Source organism: Dromaius novaehollandiae, chromosome 2 (assembly GCF_036370855.1).
Source record: "Dromaius novaehollandiae isolate bDroNov1 chromosome 2, bDroNov1.hap1, whole genome shotgun sequence".
Lineage (NCBI taxonomy): Eukaryota > Metazoa > Chordata > Aves > Casuariiformes > Dromaiidae > Dromaius > Dromaius novaehollandiae.
The window spans coordinates 11537868-11557071 of NC_088099.1; the positions used below are offsets into that span (position 1 = coordinate 11537868).

General features: G+C 36.2%; 1 protein-coding gene across 2 annotated transcripts in view; it reads right to left on the reverse strand.

Annotated features, from left to right (window-relative positions):
* ESYT2 (extended synaptotagmin 2) overlaps positions 1-19204 on the reverse strand; it is a 95446-nt gene that overhangs the window by 8568 nt on the left and 67674 nt on the right. The window contains exons 11-18 of one of the 2 annotated variants that reach the window (XM_064505755.1): positions 18926-18974; positions 18155-18244; positions 17537-17632; positions 8993-9055; positions 6853-6927; positions 3244-3330; positions 2391-2540; positions 914-1302 (exon numbers count right to left, since the gene is read on the reverse strand). In XM_064505755.1, the coding sequence (XP_064361825.1) occupies positions 914-1302; positions 2391-2540; positions 3244-3330; positions 6853-6927; positions 8993-9055; positions 17537-17632; positions 18155-18244; positions 18926-18974 (999 nt within the window). The remainder of the gene's footprint in view (positions 1-913; positions 1303-2390; positions 2541-3243; positions 3331-6852; positions 6928-8992; positions 9056-17536; positions 17633-18154; positions 18245-18925; positions 18975-19204) is intronic. The other variant, XM_064505756.1, reaches the window with a different exon arrangement.

Consider the following 19204-nt stretch of genomic DNA (forward strand, 5'->3'; position numbering starts at 1 on the left):
GTTTCTGGAATCTCCATCCTTGGAGATACCAAAACTTGTCTGGACAAGGCCAAAGAAACTTGATCTAACTTGGAAGTTAGATTTGCTCTGAGCAGAGGGTTAACTGACCGCCTGAAGTGCCTTCCAACCTAAATTACTCTATGATTCTAAGAAATCTGCCAAGGAAAATAAGAATTCAGTTCAACTCCTTACTTATGAATGAAGAAAAAAAAAACAACAAAAAAACCCCTTTTACTTAGATTCACAGAGAAGCTACCAAGATGAATAGGGAATTAATGGTTTGCATGCTACTATTCAAAGTAGAATGGATGCTCTCAACCATCTTTACTATGAAGTACAGCTGCCCTCTGAGGCAAGTAAAAAATTAAAGAGAATTTAAGAAATCATAATTGCAACAAGAACAGTTTGCAGCAATCCTCATTAATTCAATAATAATTGACCATTCATTTTATAGTCTTCATAATCAACAATCCCTTTGAGCAGTTTATAAAGACCAGCTATATCCAGCTTAATGGGCTTAATTTATATTAATGCTAATAGGATTCTGTGGTGAAACAGGCAACTGTTTATTGGCATGCAAGTGGCTAATGTTATATTGAAACATTATATTCCTCCCATCCCACTCTTTTTTAGCAGTACACAGCCAACGTAGCTATGAGAACAAGATGGACTTTATCTTGCACATCATCACAATGGTAAGCTAACTTATAATTGCAGAATCATTCTTACTGAAGAACCAGAAAGCTCAGCTCAAAAGCCAATTTTCAAATGCCAGGCTTATAAACTGCTGTGCTGGCAGTAGGAAAACATACTACGGAAAATCAAACTGAGCAGACTCTCTGTTTTTGCGATTGCACTGACCATGTTTTTATAAAACAACTTAGATGTATTGAAAAAACAAGCAGTACTGTACTTTTCAAGCTGTCGTAGTCTTTGCCGTAGCTCCTGTGTGGCAATAGGCAGTGATATGTCTGAGGCTATGCTGGGAGTTGGTTCTTTGACCGAGAGGTGGCTAGGAGAATAAGTGAAGTTAGAGGCATGAAGACTGGAGGAACTTCGGCTGAGATCTGTTGGCCACTGAGGACTGGCACTAGGAGGCTGACTTTTTTCAGCCATGTCAGTCTTCTTATCACTGTCAGTCACTGGGGAAGCTGGGACTGGTTTGTTTGAATCAGCTGGTGGTGAGACAGGAACCTGAGGCTTAAAAGAAGATTTTCTTGCATCTTTGGAAAGAGATGGCCTTTTCACTTGGGCTGAGTGTTGATGATCTGGAGGTCTTGCTTGCTTTTCAAGAGAAAGTACCTAGATACAGTAAAAATACATATGTATTACCATCCTCTAATAAAAAAAATTTAAAAAACGGGAAAATTCATTTCTGCTAGAGTACTGGTGACAAATTGCTAAATTTAGACAGGAAAGCAGGACCAAAAACATTCACTTATGTATGTTCATTCACTCTATAACAGGAAGCATTTCACACAGCGAAACACAGCTCCTTATATTTTTTTGTGGCAACTGTAGTAACTATATAACAATGTGAAATTCTCTGTTCATTTAAAATTTTTTCTCATTATTCCCTTCCTACAGTCAATCCACTTCTGGTGCAAGTGTATCTACTCTGCAGTTTTAGTCATCTGGAAAAATTTTTATAGAATTTTTTCTTCTCATCTTCTGAAATCTAATCCTACATCAGAATTTCTTCTCACTCATTGCCTTTAAATTTCATAGGTTACCTTCATTTATTAATACAAGTAGATAAGAGTATAATTAGTTTCATATGTTAAAACTAAATTATGAAAAGTGCTTTAGAAAAAACAAACGTATAAACAAAAGTTTGACAGTGTTTGCAGAGAGATGCACTGTCTTCTTAAACAAAATAATATAGTTGGGGAAAAACACAAACCAATAGTCAGGCATGCAAGCTTTTCCTTCAGGTCTCTAGTGTGCCTGAAAGCTGGTCTGAATTTTTCTAGTATTACAAAGATATTTCCTTTCTCTACAAACTTTATTCTTTCTAGACCATCATGGCCTCAAATTCCATTTCTATAAAATGGAGGCGATTCCACCTATCTGTAGCCCACTGAGTCTTAGGAGACTTCCAGGAATTCAGATTCCAATTCAATGTACCTACAAACATGGAGAACCTAGTATTCACCTGAGCATAAATTAATGCGGCTGACTGCAGTTTTGTTCTGAAAATTTTCTGTGGTTTTCAAACAGAGTAGATTTACATTAGAGGATATCTTTATAGTACTGCCACAGCTAGAGGACACCAGGCAATGCAACACCAAAGGAAATGTAATGACTTCTTCATAAATTTATAAGACTGGAAGTTAGAGTAGTCTTGAACATGCTTTCAGACATTTACAATAGGATAAGCTTTAAAGTACCCTGAGTGCAATCTTCATGTTTATAGTGCTGTTTGGACCAGAGTTGCTCAGTTGGAACCGCTGATGCATAGTTAAATCTTCACTCTCCAGCAACTGGCTTAGAGGCAGTTTGAAGTTCCCCAAAGAGCACTGGTGCTGTTCATCCCTGACCTGAAGGAACACAGAAGATAAGTAACATATCATCTGCTTTATATGAATTTAGAAAAAGAAAAAAAAAATTATTTAAAAACAAAAACAACCCCCAAACCATAAGTTTGTTCTTAACCCAAATTTCTCCTCATCCCTTCCTTCAACAGCAAGATATAAAACATCTATATCCAGCTGACCCTTGGTCAAAGTGAATAATATGTAATTTTTAAGTGTGTGAAAATGAATTCCCACAACTGTTAGGGGAGCAATAGGTAGAACAGTTCACATTTACTCCAGTCTGTCTGAGCTGCCTAAATGACATGTCAACAGCGTAAAAGGATAAAATATTTGAACAAAGCAAAGGTCTCCTTAGGATGAGAGAACAAACAAATTAGCTATACATAACTGCATTTCTGCTAGCGGTTGAGCAGACTGTTAAGGTTCAAAACAGATATCACTTTTTTTTTTTAATTTAGACAATTGTCAAATAGTATGTTATTCTGTCAAGTTTGGCATTTGTCTTTTTCCTTTTAATAGCAGTAATAATAGCAATAGTAAATGCAAATAAACATTTCTTAGCCTGGTCTTAAAAAACAGGTTTAGTATAATTTTTAATAGTGTTCACAATATATCCACAGTCTGACTTTATAATGGCCTGTAACATATGAATATTACTACTGAAATGCCTTAAGCAAAGTTATCCAAGAAGAATGAGCCAACAAACCTCAACTTCAAGATCTTGTCTTTTGGGATTGTGTACAAAGAAGGTAAAGTTTTCCTCCCACACTGGTTCATTGGTCTTGTATCGAATCTGAAGTTAGGGAGCAGGAAAAAAGGAAACATACAAATTATAAAATATTTTTGTCTAATGAAGCTGGTGTTAGATTTTACATTTTGGCTTTGAAAAGTTTATATCTGATACCTGGCATATTTAAACAAAAGCCAAGTGGGATCTACCCAAGGCAAATATAATAACACATGTAAACTTATATAGAGTGCATGTAATAGAATGTATGTAAACAAGCAAGTTTCTTTAGGTAAAGTAAAACTTCTGCTAAAGAACTTTCACTTTACCTCAGTCTATGAACAACTGCAAGGTCTTCTGACTAGTGTATTATCTCTCCTGTCATACCTCCCTGCTGGGGCTGAACTAACTCAATGCAACTCCTAGAAAACAGTGTTTTCCCTCCTAATCTCCAAGTAGTCATGTGGAGGATTTCACTGCCAAATCTCACTACTTTCAGCAACTGGTTCAAAATAATCATGCACATTTTTTTTTTTTTTTTTTTTTTTTTTAAAAAAAGAGCTCCAGGACCAAAGGACTTACCTTTATGTCCCCATTCTCTATTAGGTATGCTCTATATAGAATCCATTTTAGGCTTTGTGACTTTTTTATTTTGTTTTTCATATCCTGTAAAAAATGTCCTTTCCTTTTGGCTCACTGACACTTCTACTCTACAAGGAAAAAACACACGTACTACATACATCTGCCTATCTAGGTATCTAGGCACTGTTGTGTTGCTATTTTAATTTTGAACAGCAGTCTGAGCGCATGGAGGTTAGCTATGAGCAAGCTGACAGATTTGCTGGATGCCCTGGGTCAAAATCAGAGGGACTGCCAGCAAGGGAGACCTTGTGACAGGCATCTACTACAGAGCACCTGACTAGGAAAGAGATGGATGAGGCCTTCTTCAGACAACTCAAAGTTGTTTCAGGTCTGCAGGCCCTGGCTCTCCCAGAGAACTTCAATTGGTCTGATGTTGGGTGATGTGGGAAAGCAGTACAGTGCTGCACAAGCAATGGAGGAGTTTGAAAACAACTTCCAAACACAATCACTGGATGTGCTGACTAGCAGTAGTGCTCTTCTGCACCTACTGCTTACAAACGAGGAAGACTGGTTTGCAGACATGGCTACTGATGGCAGCCTTGGCTACAGTGACCATAAGATCACAGAGTTTAAGATCCTAAGGGGCATCAGGAAAACAAATAGCAGAATAAAAACCTTGGACTTTGAAAAAGCAGATCTCAACTTGCTCTGGGAACTGTTAGAAGGGATCCCAGGGGAGTCTGCCTTGGAGGGGAAAGGAGTTCAGAAGTATCAGGAGATTTTCAGGGATGGCCTTCTCAAAGCACAAAACTGGTATGTACTTCTAAAGCAGGAAAAGCAGCAAATATAAAAAGAAAGCAGCCTGGCTAAACAGTAAGCTCTGGAGAGAACTCAAATGCAAAAAAAGCAGCATATGAGGCACAGGAAAAGGGGACAGACTCCCAAAGAGGAATGAAGAAATACTCAGGCACGAAGAGATGGAGTTAGGAAGACTAAAGTTCAGCTGGAGCTCAAACTGACAACAGAAATCAAACATAACAAGAAGGGCTTCTCTAGGAATTAGTAGCAAGCAGAAGTACAAGAAAGATGTAGGTCTACTGTTGAATGGAGCTGGCAAGTTAGTTAAAAACAATACAGAAAAGGCTGAAGTACTCAATACCTTCTTCATTTCAGGTCTTCAGGGACAAAGTCAGCCCTCAAGTCTCTATGTCTCTATTAACAGTAGAGGAGCGTTGAGTCTGTCTCTACAAATTGGACATCAGTCTACTGGACCTGACAGGATGCATCCAAAGATGCTAAAGAGGGTTGGCTGACATCACTTCAAAAATGATAGTAGCTTTGCAAGGTCATTGAGATCAGAGGCAGCCTCAGATGACTGGTAGAGGGCAAACATTATACCCATCTACAAAAAGGTCAAAAAGAAAGATCCAGGAAACCACAGACTAGTCAGCCTCACTTCAGTCCATGGAAAAATTATGGAATAGGTCCTCATGAAAGCTACTTCCAGGCACATGAAGGAAAAGAAGGTGATGGGGAAGGTGTATTTACCAAGGGCTTTACCAACCTGTTTTCCTTCTCTAATGAAACAAATTGCTCAGTGGATGTGGGGAAAGCTGTGGACATCATTTACCTTGATCTTAGGAAGATGTTTTAAGATCTTCTCCCACAACATCCGTGTTGACAAGCTGGTAAGATATGAACTGAACCGATGAACCACAAGATGGATGGAAAATTGACTGAACTGCTAAGCTCAAAGGGTGGTGGTTAATGACTAAAAGTTCAAGTGGCACCTGATTGTAAGAGGAACTCTTCAGGGGTTGATCCTGGGTCCTATATATTCAGTACCTTTATAAATGATCTGGATGATGAGACTGAATGCATCCTCACTAAGTTTGTGGATGACACCAAACCAGGAGGAGAGATAGATACATCAGAAGGAAGAGTCACCATACAGTGAGACCTCAAAAAGCTAGAAGATTGGGTCAACAAGAGTCCTAGTGGAGAGCAAGCTAAACACAAGACAATAGTGTACCCTTGCAGCAGTGAAGGCAAGCCATGTCCTGGTCTGCAACAGCATAATCAACAAAACAAAGGATGCAATTACTCTACTCAGCACTTGTTAGGCCACACCTGGAATACTGTGTCCACTTTTGGTTCTCCTCCCTCCCCCATTCAAGAGATATTAAAAAAAATGGAGGGGGCCAAATGGGGGATTATCAAGATGATTAGAGGGTTGGAGAACTTTATATATTAAAAAAGGTTGAAGGAATTGCGTTTGTTCAGCCTATAGAAACAAAGGTTCAGGGGGTATCTTATTGCAGTCTTCCAATACCTAAAAGGTAGTTAGTTATAATGCATCTGGAGGTACTCTCTTCACAACTACATGGTGACAGGACAGGAGACAATGGGCATCAGTTGGCTTGAGGGGAAATTCTGTCTGGATATAAGAAAAAAAGTTCTGTACCATTAGAACAACTAGACACTGGAATAGGTTTCCTGCAGAAGTGGTGAGATCTTCTTCGCTAGAAATACTCAAGACTTGGCTACATAGTGTCCTGGCTAATCCAAGGCTCTGCTTTAAACTGAAAGTTGAGCCAGGTGACGTTCAGAGGTCCCTCCCAACCTGGACATTTCTGTAACTCCATGATACTATACATTTTCAAATCTTGATTAGTATTTCAAAGCCTGCTGTTTGCCCACACTGTTATTTATATGACCACTGCTGTAGGAATCCCAGTTGCAGATCAGGACTGTGCTAGGACATGTGCAAATAGTTAAAAATCTAGTCTCCAAGAATTGATTTAGATCAAATTGATCAAAATCCAGACTCTCAGAAATTTAAACTGAGTAAGTGCCCATTCAATCCTTGGCTTCCTGTTGGCAATTTCTGTTACAGTTTTAACTTTTAGTGCAGTGGATGCTCTCAATGACTCGATAGCAAGTTATAAGAGCACAGACTCACCAAACGTCTGTAGACAGAGATAAGTGTTGGGAGCAAGTGCTTACCTTACTTTCCTGCGCCTTGTGTCCAACTGACAGCAAAACAAGAGGGTTGGGATTGCTGTTTATTTTCTTTCCTGACTGATAAAGGAAAAAGCAAAAAACTTTGTCTTCAGAATAAACTGCTGCATTTACCTCCAGTTAAATTCAACTCCTACATATAAAACCTGTCCTTTCCCCTGAAACTTAAATGTTTCAATCTTAATAATCATCATATGCATTCTACTCTGTGCTTATTCTTAGTATTTCGCTCAACAGCTTCAATGGCAGACATTTATATGGCTATAAACGCCTCTGCTGGTTAATACACTACCATGAACACATCCAACCACCTTAAGTTAGTTAAAGCAAAATGCTACAAACAAGCAGGAGTTTTAGACTCCTTTCTCTTTTCTTTGAATGAAACTCCTAAGGTGCACCTTCTCATCCTTTAAATGAGCATTACAATCCCCAAAGCCAATGGAACATAATTAAAACTGCAAAATGAATATTGCATGCAAATGGGAGATATGGAGAAAGCACAAACTCAGAAAGCTTACTTTATTCACAAAGCAGTATTACTATTAAACTGGGTATAATATCAAAACATTGACATTCCCCCCTTTTCAGCTTGGGGAGAAAGAAGATGCACTATAATGTACCTGATGTATATTTCTACAGTTTACCAAATACTCTTTAATAGAGAATCAACCATCTGCCATATCTGAGCCTTGCTCACCAGCTGTATAGCATTACATCAAACTGTGAAAATAAACATCAATTTAGAATCAAATTATATACACAAAGGAACATTCCCAACTACATGTTTCTTTCACACATTTTAAATTAACTTAATAAAAACTTAAGAAAGAAAAGTTAGACATGAAAGTTAATCATCTCAAGCAGGTGTTAATGCAATTGAAAAGGCCTAGAAAATACAGTATACATGGTTAATAATTTACTTTGAATTCTACCCAGTAGGAAATTATAAAGACATTGTAAACAAAGTTAGTTGAAAACTACTCAATGCATGTAAGGTCACAATTACAATGAAGTGATTCAAATAATTTTAAGGTTTTTAATTAAGAATGAGCTTATTTTGGATCTTATTATATTGGATCTGAACTTACGTTCTGGACATTACACTTCCACTAATATTACTTGATTTTTATGTGACGCTCCGTGTTTATAACCATACTTCCCTTTAAAAAAAAAATGGTAAGGAAGCACTCCTTTCTTGGATGAATGCTGCATTTCTTTCTTTCATGATTTCTAATCAAAAATATTTAGCTCTAATCAAAGACACTGGAATACAAATGTTTAAGGAACACAGAGAAAGTCAGATTACGCTTCAAGTAATGGTGTTTACAAAGGTAAGTGAAATTTATTATTTATTCTTCCTCCATAAATGTAGCTGAAGCTCTCTCTCCTTCATAAAATGATGTTGTAAACTGAAGATGTTTACAAAAGACCCTCTTGCTTATACTGATGGTATGTAAATATAAGTAATTTTAACTCATGCTACAAAAGTGACAATATGTACAAACACAATGCACGTCTAACTCCTGCCACCGACAAGTTTGCTGATGACAGGATATTTCAGTCTATTAGAGCTTGTCTATTGTCCAAGTTCCTCCAGCTGAGAACTTGGTTAACGCTCTCCAAGTTTGTCTCTCAACTGAATCTCTTCCTCACCAGAAGGCTGGGCTGAATTTACCCAGCATTCAAATAAACAATTTAAAATATATAATTGAAAAAATGATTATTTCAAAACACATATGACTAAATTACTTTAGCAGTTGGTCATTCAGAGTTGGGCAGCAAAGTATCATCCAGTTTGTAAAAGATGTCTTAGCTTTCATGTCAGCTTTGTTCTCTAACTACTACTTCAAACTTGTTCTAAGGACTTTTTTTTTTTTTTTTTTTGGATCTTCTAAAGCAGTCTATACTCCACTCAACTGATTTAAAATTCAGATTACCACAGACTGAAGTATTTTACCAATGTCTTGACCACTTCTTGATACCAAAAGTTAAATAAAAACTAAATTGCACTAAATACACATCTGGCAACAGAAATTCCATCTGCTTTGGCAAGAGAAGTGTTGCAGGCATTTGTGCGTTTCCAACTACGTTTGTGACCTTAAAAGGACAACTATATTAGTTTTACCTTTAGGGCTTTCTGAACAGCAGCCTTCTTCAAGCCATCAGGGTTAAATTCTAATGGATTATGCTTTTAAGTCAGGAGAGAATGAACATACGAAGGGTTAATAAGTCATGCAATGAAGCAATTTCACTAGGTTAATTATGACAGGACAACATAGGACAAAGCAAAAAAAAAAAAAAAGTTAAAAAGGAGACCACAAAGAACTTTCGAACAAAACAATGAAGGAACCACCAAAAAACCCCCCAAATCTGACTTTGCTTTTTTTCCTGTCCTCTCTGAATAAGTGTATTTTGCTTTAAAATCAAAATACTCACTTTCAATACATCTGTATTATCCTTATCAGATCTGTTTACAATGATAAAGAAAAATGCATCACAGAACCTTATGAGATGGGATTTATTGAGTGCTATCTGTCTCAAAGACCATCTTTTAAAAGAATCTTTTTCAATGAAGTAAAGTATATTTTCCCAACATAGAAGATTCCCTGATAAGTCAAGTAAGTATGGGAGAGAGTTCTCTCATGGGGGAAATCACTTTCCTAAAAGTATCAGTAAGCCTTAGATCATTATACTTTGCATGCTATCTAGAATGAAAAATGCTTTCCTCATTTGAACTAAAGATATGCAAACTATACTAGCAATAGGAATTTGAACTGATTTAACAATACAAAACCTCTGACTATTTTGCATTAACTAAGCAAAGTTTTCAATTTTACTTTAATAATAATACTTTGTTCTTGAAGTGATACAAGTGAACTATAAAAGTGTTACAGAAAATTTGTGACTATTTAACTCATAAGGAAGAAATTTCAGGAATTTTTTTTTTTTAAATAAAGGAAACAGACTTCAAGGTAGTAGTTGGCTTTTTTCAATTTTTTTTCTTCTCTTTTTCTGCTTCAAGAGAGAATTCTGCTTTAAAAGCTATAGTATGTGGGAACACGAAAATTTGCATAATGACCTGGACTATGAACAGAAAACAGTATTACTAATGCTTTGCCAGAAGACATGCCTTTCTGAAATTTAAATGCACAGGTCACTAAAATTTAGAAAGAGATTTATTCTTGCTACAGAAATACTTTTTTACATTTTCTTTTGGGATATCACATACTAATGTTGGCCTATATGTACTGCAAGACTCCTGACATTTGGCTTTAAAACTTCTGTTTCAGAAGGATTAGACAATATGATGGATTTGACTGGAGAAAAATAGAGAGAAAATGAGAGGATTACAGCTTAGTTTAGTTTTTTTAAATCATGATTTTGCTTAAAATAATATTAAGAAGTATTCCACAGCTATTTATCTAGAAATGTTAGGGGCTAAGATTGTTGTACTGCAAATAGGGGCAGCCTCAGGAATTGCTCACTGTTTAAAGAAGTGTCTTTAATTCCCAGCTAAGATACAAGTTGTCAAACATAAACAATGACTATATGGCTATTAGTATAACGGTGGAACTTGTTTAATGTAAAGGTGTTCTCCAGAGCATTTTTGCATTCAAAATAGTCCTTGTAAGGAAGCATATATATTCCCAGTTCTTCCTAACGAGCAAATACGTTTTCCATCATCTTTCTGCTGTTTTGAAGTTCCCTCATGGTACACCTCATTACTGTTAACATCTGATGCAACTTTTCTGCCTGTGAAATGGGAACAACACAATGTTAATGCTCTTACAGCTGTCACTCATGGTATTTAAGGTTCCTCTTCTATAGCATTCTGTTTTAAGATTAAGTCTACCTACTTAAATGAATATGAAAGAATACAAAATGGAATACAAGGGGAGAACATTGCTAAATCTATCAGCTGGCATTATTGACTCAGTGTCATAACATATGACAGGATTCACTCAAAACAAGCTGTTTTGTTTTCCCCAATGCAGCTTTTTCAGGTCAAGTGAAAGTCACTGTATTTAATTTAAAATGCAGAAGTTTCTAACAGAGCCTTTAACTAACATTCAAAATGACTCTGCATGGCCTGTGAATGTCAGAACGAATAGAAAAATAAAATGAAGAGTTACAAAAATCTTGCAATATAGTAAATTTTTAAATCTCTTTCAGTTGCCATCAGTTAGTATCATTTAGCTTCATTCATATGAATATGTACAGATGACAGTCTGCTTAAGAGTATCACGTTCTGAGATCTACAGTTTTGTGCAACTTATTTACAACACCTTTTCTCAGAGATTTTTGTTTGAAGAATTCTACTCTGACGGCATTTTTCTTGTAACCAAAGAAAATGTAATACAGTATTACTACGCAGAAATATCTCACTATAACGTAGCAAGATATTCATAAAATTCATAAGGTTATAAAGTATCTCAAGAAGCTACTAACATCTCTCTCCTTGCTTGAGGGCAATATCATCTATATTATCCTTGAAAGACTGTACTTAAGAGACCTTCAAGATGGAGATTGCACAATATCCCTCAACATAGCAATCCTAATGTTTAAAACTCCTTACCATTAGAAAGTTTTTTAATGTCCAACTGATACATTCCTTGCTGGAATTTAGGCACTGTTTCCTTTTCTCCGAAAAAGATGAAGAAGTCACCTTCTGTTTGCAGCAATCTTGCATCATTTCCAACCCCATCTTTACTTTCTTAGGCTAAACCACCCTTGTTTATTCTTTCCCTAGCAGTCATGGTTTTCTAGCTGTCTGATTATCATCGGTGCTTGTCCTCTGGATTCATTTCAACTGGTCTCCACGTTTCATAAATTGCTATAGCCAAAATCAGGCCCTCACTAATGGCTAAGCAGAACAGAAGAATCAGTCCATGCATCTTACAGCCTATATTCCTCTTCCTATATTCAACACATTTTTTGCCATTTTGCAGCAGCGTGACACAGTACAACTGTAGATCGATTTCTGTACGGCTATCTATCAGACAACTATTACCCTCCCATATTTATGGGAGAGTTTATTCCTGTGTAGGTGCAGTAACTCTCCTCTGTTGAGTGGTACTCTCTTTTTTCAAATCACATCTCAAATTTATCAAGATCATTTGGAATTCTAAACTGCCCCTTAAGTTACTAACCATCCTTCCTTTACATTTTCACCTGCAAAGTCAATACACACCTTTTTCCTAAATTATTCATTGCATCAAAGTATTTTAGACGTCAAGGACAAAGCTATTTGATAAGTTAGAAGGGCAGCCAAACAATGATTCCTGGTTATTGAACATGTGTTGATTCCTCCGGAATTACAGCAAGGATAGGCCAGGAGGGACATCAGCTGGGGCATATATGTTTCAGCCTTGCCAGACTTCAGGATTGAAGGCAAGGAGCTGCAGGTCCATGAGGATGGAGCTTGAAAGGTTGGGCAGGAGTAGATTAGGAGAAGAAAAGGCAGTATTCACTATAAAAAGCCAGGTATAGGTTTGCCTTGGTTGACAAAATTGTCTTGCTACAGTTACGAGCTTCTCTGCAGCTTTAGGAAAAGCAGACAGATATCCAAGGACTATGCTGGTAACTGACACAGTAGAATAAATCAAACTTCAGGTTAATGTTCTCTAGTGGCCAATGCCATTCGCAGTAAATTCTGATAACAATCCCATAAATTATATGACAACTGACAAGCTGTTTGTATCTAAAGTCAGGTGCTGATTTGATATGATTTGAAATATCACTCATGATTATTTATCTTGACTCACTAACTTGTGCTTGGGCTTCAAATGGGGTTTAAAAAAGCATATCCTCACTTGATAACCAAAAGACAGAAACTGAACTGATAACTTTGTTATATACACTCCAAATCAAAAGAAAAATCATTATGAGCTAATGATAATGTATCACAAAACTACTGCTAGACACTTTTGGAAGTTATACTTACTAGGAGCACTATTTACACTTTGATATTAAATTTGCCTTATCTGTAGTTTAAACTAATTAGGTGTCGCAAGTCTGTTTTCCCAGCAGTCAGTAAAAGCATCCAGAAGGCAACTCAGAGCACTCAAGACACTAGTTTTTCCTCTCCCATTAGATATAAAGCAAGTCACCTTTTCAAACCCTCCCCTCCTTCCCTTCTCCCCATCCACAAACAACCCAGACACCTCAGCTGGGTATCTTTACCCAGTTAAGGGTAAGTTAAGGGGTGTGAATTTTTGCCAAAGTGTTTACAGATGCCCTGAGCACAAAGCGAAGCTCTACAATTGCTGAAGCTGTTATTCACTCTGGGCTACTACAGTCCACTTGCGTCCCTTGGCCCCCAGTCATAAACCTCATCCCCGGATTGCTGCAACATTAGCACTCATGCAACAACACACCAGTTAAAAGTACTGCTGAAGGAAATCCAGATGTGGTCATCGTAAACTACTGCTTTTCCACTCTGACTCATGCTTTGGGGATTTGGAAAATTTTGTCCAGCATCTAAATGGGTGTTGTTATATGTAGACGGTATGTCCTAAAGCAATGATCCTAAGATAACAACAACATCAGTGCTACAGTTTTATCAAATATTTTAACTATTATTTAAGATATATCTGGAGGATTGGGGTTTTTGTTAATAGTTAAAGGGATCAGCAATTGCTTACCAGTTTTAATACCAAGAAAATAACTGAACCATACAATACATAGTTTGAATCCTTAGGACACCTATAAACTATGTGTTTCTCTCTCTAATTTTAGATAACTATGCTTATGGAGTGCATATGTATTCATTAAATTTAAACAAGATTTGGTACCGGAGGTAAGTTGTTTGATACTGCGGAATGAACTTCCACACAAAAACTAACTGAAAGGACCATGGAAGAAGGGTGGTTTTGTTGTTGTTGTTGGGGGTTTTTTTGTTTTTTTTTGTTTTTTTTGTTTTTTGTTTTAATCAAAGAGTATGGTACAAACCAAAATCAGCCATCCAGAAACCAAGTATTCTGCACAAGCTGTAAAGGCACCTCCAGCTCTCTCTGGCAAAAGAATTCTGATTCTGAACTGACTCCCATTCTTTTTGAAGATACAAAGGTATGTGTTTAAAGATTTAAGTGCAAGATGTCTGAAGGCACATTAGCTTCTTATAATGTTAAAATCAAGCAAAAAATATTAAATGGTCATTCCCCCTAACCTGGGATTTCCCTGACTACAGACTAATTTGCAAAAAAGAAAAGGAGCTTGGGAATTTGCAAAACAAGGAACATAATGGAGTGAAATAGAATTTACAAGGGAATTTATAGTTTGGGGAGCACAGAGAACCACACACATTTTTTAAGCAGCACTTAAATCAGTGTGGAGAGGATACAAGTTCTTACAAACATTCTCCTTTTAAAAATACTGTAGAGGTGTCAGTTGTAATATTTGCTACCGTTTCATTTCTTTGCAATAAAGGCCAACAATTTGGCAGTACACAGTATGCTGGTACAGTATGTATTTATTTCTCTGTGAATCAGCAATTGAAGTTAAGTGTAAGAGCTTTTACAACAAACTTATCTTGGGTTTTTAATCATAAAAAGTTAATTACTTACCCAATGATATGCTGATCAATGATCAATGAAATTTAAACCGCCTTCAAAATGCAATAAAAATAGCACAAAAAACAATGCACACTTGTTGAAACCATGCAGGAAAACAAATTGCATGCTCTCATTCCACTAGAGCGAGTGGCTTTAGTAGCACTAATTCACACTCTGGCAGATAAAAGATACAATACAAATAATACCAGAGAACTCACAAATAGTGCTCTATAGAGTGAGGTAGTGTTTTCACAAAAGACTAGTCCCGATGCTCTCCTCTCTTTTAAGTATCCACACCCAAAGTTTCCCTCGTAGATACTCTTAGGAAGATGGAAATGGAAGGAGAAAGCAGAGTGATGGGATTGTGGCAGAATGAATGCATAAGCAGCTTTACTACACAGGAAAATTAAGGAAAACAGTCAAACGATTCCAGAGAAAACAGCAGATAACATAAGTAAGTAAATATTGGTCATTATAGTTTTATCTATTAAAAGGCTTTCTGTAGCACAGCAAGGTGGATTTTTTTTTGTTTTATATTTTTTGTAATTATTCAAATATGTTAGCACCTTGTAGGTATGTAGCTACCTCTCAGTAAACAGAAACATTTTCCTGGTTTACCCTTAGTAATTTGTATTTATATGGCAGGTCCAACCAAGTAAATTTAGAGGGACAAGCCTTCTCCTATACCACTTCTATTTTGTTGAAACGTATTTCAAATAAATCATCCCAATTGTTTCAGAAAGAACCATGATGCATCTATGTAAATGAAGTGTCTGTGATAGAGATTACCCATTACAGCCAAAGAAAAATATGACTGACTCCAAGATCTAAAATGTACCAGTGATCAAAGATAACTTAAGAAATTAATTTTGAAGGTAATAAAAAAAATAGCTACACATCTAGAAAATATTTCAATATTAACATTAAAGCTGTGGACAAAAGACTTTAAAATTACACTGACTGTTATATTAATAACTTTAACAGTAAGATTTCATTCTTTTATCTTTTTGTTCCCACAAATACAAGCAATGACATCAATTAATTTTACTATTTAACTGCACGACCCCCATCAATGAATACAAACACAGCAAGGGGAGCCACTGCACTTTCATGTTTTATCTCGTAAATGTTTTTCCACATCAGAATCAAATGGACATACGGAAGCTGTATTCACTATAATTTGCTGCAGTTTTTCCAGCAGCTCTATGATAGTATCTTTACAGAATCTATAGAAATCTTCATGTGGGAGAACTGAAGAGAAGTCCACCCACAATATTTCCCCCCTACCTAACTCTGAAGCCTTTCCATATGTATTTTTAGATTATTTAGATTTAACATAGTATCGTATATTATCGTGGTAAGCTTGTAAAATGAAATTTTCAAGTGTTTAGTGCTACTTTTCATATTCCTTAAAACACCTTTCTGGACAGAAAGTGACTTGCAGTTAAATAGCAAGTGATTTGTAGCAAATTTCTGAGATGGGAGAAAAAGAGAGAGGGGGGCAGAGGTGCCCAGCTACAGCCATCCTTACTCTCAACCCCACCCAGGCAATCTTGCACTGTAGACAGAACAGCAGACAGAACAATCAAATTTGGAAGCCTGTTCCCAGGTTTGCTAACTAGGCAGCTTTGTGCGAGGAACTTCCTGTTTCTGTGCCTTGGTTGCATTAGAGGTTAGAGATCTGCCAATTAAAAGTAATAATTATTTAGACACTAAGACATCGAAATGAAAATGCTGTCCCAAAAAGTAGGCAGAACAAGACTTATAACCCAACCTTTCTAAGATGAGAGAACTACTCATTTTAAGTAACAGGCTTTACTGTATTTTAACAAAAATATTAAATTCAAAACAGTATGAGTAAAATCCAGTCGTCGAAAAAGAAAATACAAAGGTGGGTCCAATTTAATTTAGCAAAAAAGAGATGGTAGACATTTTTCTGTGTTGCAATATTCTGAACTTAATATTAAGCACATAAATTAACTGAATTGCAGCATCTTTGAATTCTACTCTATTTCTGCTAAGTTACTGGTTTCCCCCCTAATTCAATATAGTGAGGTTAAAAAGGTAATGCAGGACTTTAATCCAAATGATCTACATCTCTTTAGTTTCTAAAACAACCTATTACTACCATTTCCAAACCTGGCTCTACACAGCTCCAAAAACACTGTTTACTGCATGAAATCACTAGTCAGTGATGGAAATTGTTTAGGCTGTTACGGTTTCATTTGTTACTCCTCTGTTTGATGCTGCATTTTAACTGGAGTTTGAGTGGAGAAATCTGCAAAATGCACCCAAAAACCCCCCAAGGCTTGAAAACTTTACTCTTTGATTAGTATTTCAGTGAACACTTCCAGAATTTCTCATCAAATAACAATACTGAACAAACAGTAAAACTCAGTGTTATGTTTCACATCTCTTTTTGTGGTATGGTTTACTTTATTTTTGCTATTGTTTGCAACCATGAACAGTAATTTACTAACCTGAAATAAACTACAAAATAATCTCTGCTTGACATAAACAAGCTATTTCAGACTCTCATAGTATAATTCACAGAATGACAGAAACAGGATGTTTTATTTTTGTGTACGTTTTGCACATGCAAATAAATGATACTTCAAATGACAACCTGACAAGAATCACATACAAGTATTCTGCCACTGTAACATCAACTGGACAGTATTAATTTCATGATGAGGACTTCAGCACTTTCAAATCTACCACAGATATCCTAAACCAAAGCAAGCAAGTTTACCTGAGCTCAAGGAAGTAGCCTTCCTTTTTCCCAGTTAGTTCCTTTTAATTCCTCATGCTGATCCCATACTATTTATGGAAAACACTGAATAATAAAAACATGCAGCCTTTCAAGTCCAGGAAAGGAGCATTCTTTAAAGAAAATGCACACTGATTAAAGAGTAACAGTTTATTAGATATGTATCTGTAATATCATACTACTAGAAATGTGGACCTTACATTACATGTTTTTGAAACGAGAACAGGTAGAGAAAACATGGCATAATGTGTGTTAGTGAAGCAGTGTGGCACACTACCAAGCAAGACATGCTGGAAGCAAGCAAGAGATACCCATGACAATGGGTCTCTATCAGAATATGACTTACGGGCAGGTTTCTTGCTGAATCCAAATACAGAATAAGCAATGCAGAAGAAAGCCCATCGTTGGCTTGGTCTTTATCAGCTCTAATGCTCGTTAGCACCTAAACCAAAAAATATATGGTGAGCCTTCTTCTGGAAATCAAACGTGACATCATTTCTGCCCCGTTCCTGAGAAATACTTTAAGAATATCTTCCCAAACCCAAACATTCACAAATGCACATTAAAAAAAAAAAAAGCAGTAACTTTTAAAGACTTTATATAAATACAGATATAGGTATTTCAGCGAACTCCACCCCAATCCCTAAGGGTCTTTTTATTTAAAAAAGACAGATGACATATCATGGCCAATTTTATCTCCCACTCTAATGAAATGTCAGTGGATGTTCTCAAACTGTAACATTAAGAGAAAAGAAGAAAAAAGAAGCCTTTTAAAATCCCATGCCACAAAAGCACACTGTCAGGTATGATTGATCTGATGAGTTGTAGAGAAAATTACACTAGAATAAAATTACAGGTTTATTCAAATTTATCACATGTAGAGAATTAAATTATTTCTATTTTTTAACAAAAAAAGAATAAAAAAGTAAAGATTAAGATAAAATATAATGTGTTCCTTTAATACCTTGTCTAGATTCTCAGCAGTTGGCATCAATGTGAGCCATTCCAGTTTTAAATGCAATTTTCCTTTGGACACTTCATCCAAAGTAAACCACTAAAAGTTAAGCAAAGTAATGTGAAATAACCTGTCACCAAAAAGATACATATGACTGCAATTGGCTCTTCAGGACATTTAAGAAATGTTAAGCCACAGTAGAAATCTAGTAGAGCTGAAATCTGTATAACCTGAAAAGATCTGATTAATTGTTGTTAATTGTGTCACACTAAGTATTAAGACAAAGAACAGTTATTACTATTAATAATAAAAAAAGGGTCATGCAGGCCTTCACACTATATAATAAAAGCATCCGAAGATATCAAATCTTTAAGTTCTGTAAGACTGTTCTTGAAAGACAAGACCCGCATAACATTACTATAAAATCTCACTTACATATAGAGAAAGCTTCCATTTTCCAGTAAGTTAGCTTAATTAGTCTACTAAGTCTAACAGTAGTTAATTCAGGCAAGCAGCTATTCTCTTAGAAGGAAAAAATCCTTGCTGAATATATAGACCACTGTTTTTTACATTTACATAGTAGTGATATTAAATGCCAAGACAGAAGAAGAATGGCATTGTTCTTTCACCAATTCAGATATAGCATTAGGGCTGTTCCTGCACATAAGGGATATAGGAACTATCTCCAGAAAAAAAAAGAATAAAAAAAGACGACAAAAAACAAGATGAACAACTAAACATACAGTGTATGTTTATCATCAAAACTTACCAAATACTTACCTCATCTAAAAGACGCTCCTTCTCAACTTCGATTAAATCTATCATCAGACTAGGAAAAACAAACAAAAAAAATTCCATGGTATTTTAGGGGAGAAGCAAAAATGTAATACAGAACTGACCCCACCTCCCATGTGCCTGCTGAGTATTGAGGCTTCTACTGAGAGCAAAAGAGCAGAACAATGCTATTCTTTTAGCCAGCAATAGAGGAAGGAGTAGGGAATGAAATGGCTGAAACAAGAGCGATATGGAATAATAGAAAATATGCCTATACTAGAGCCC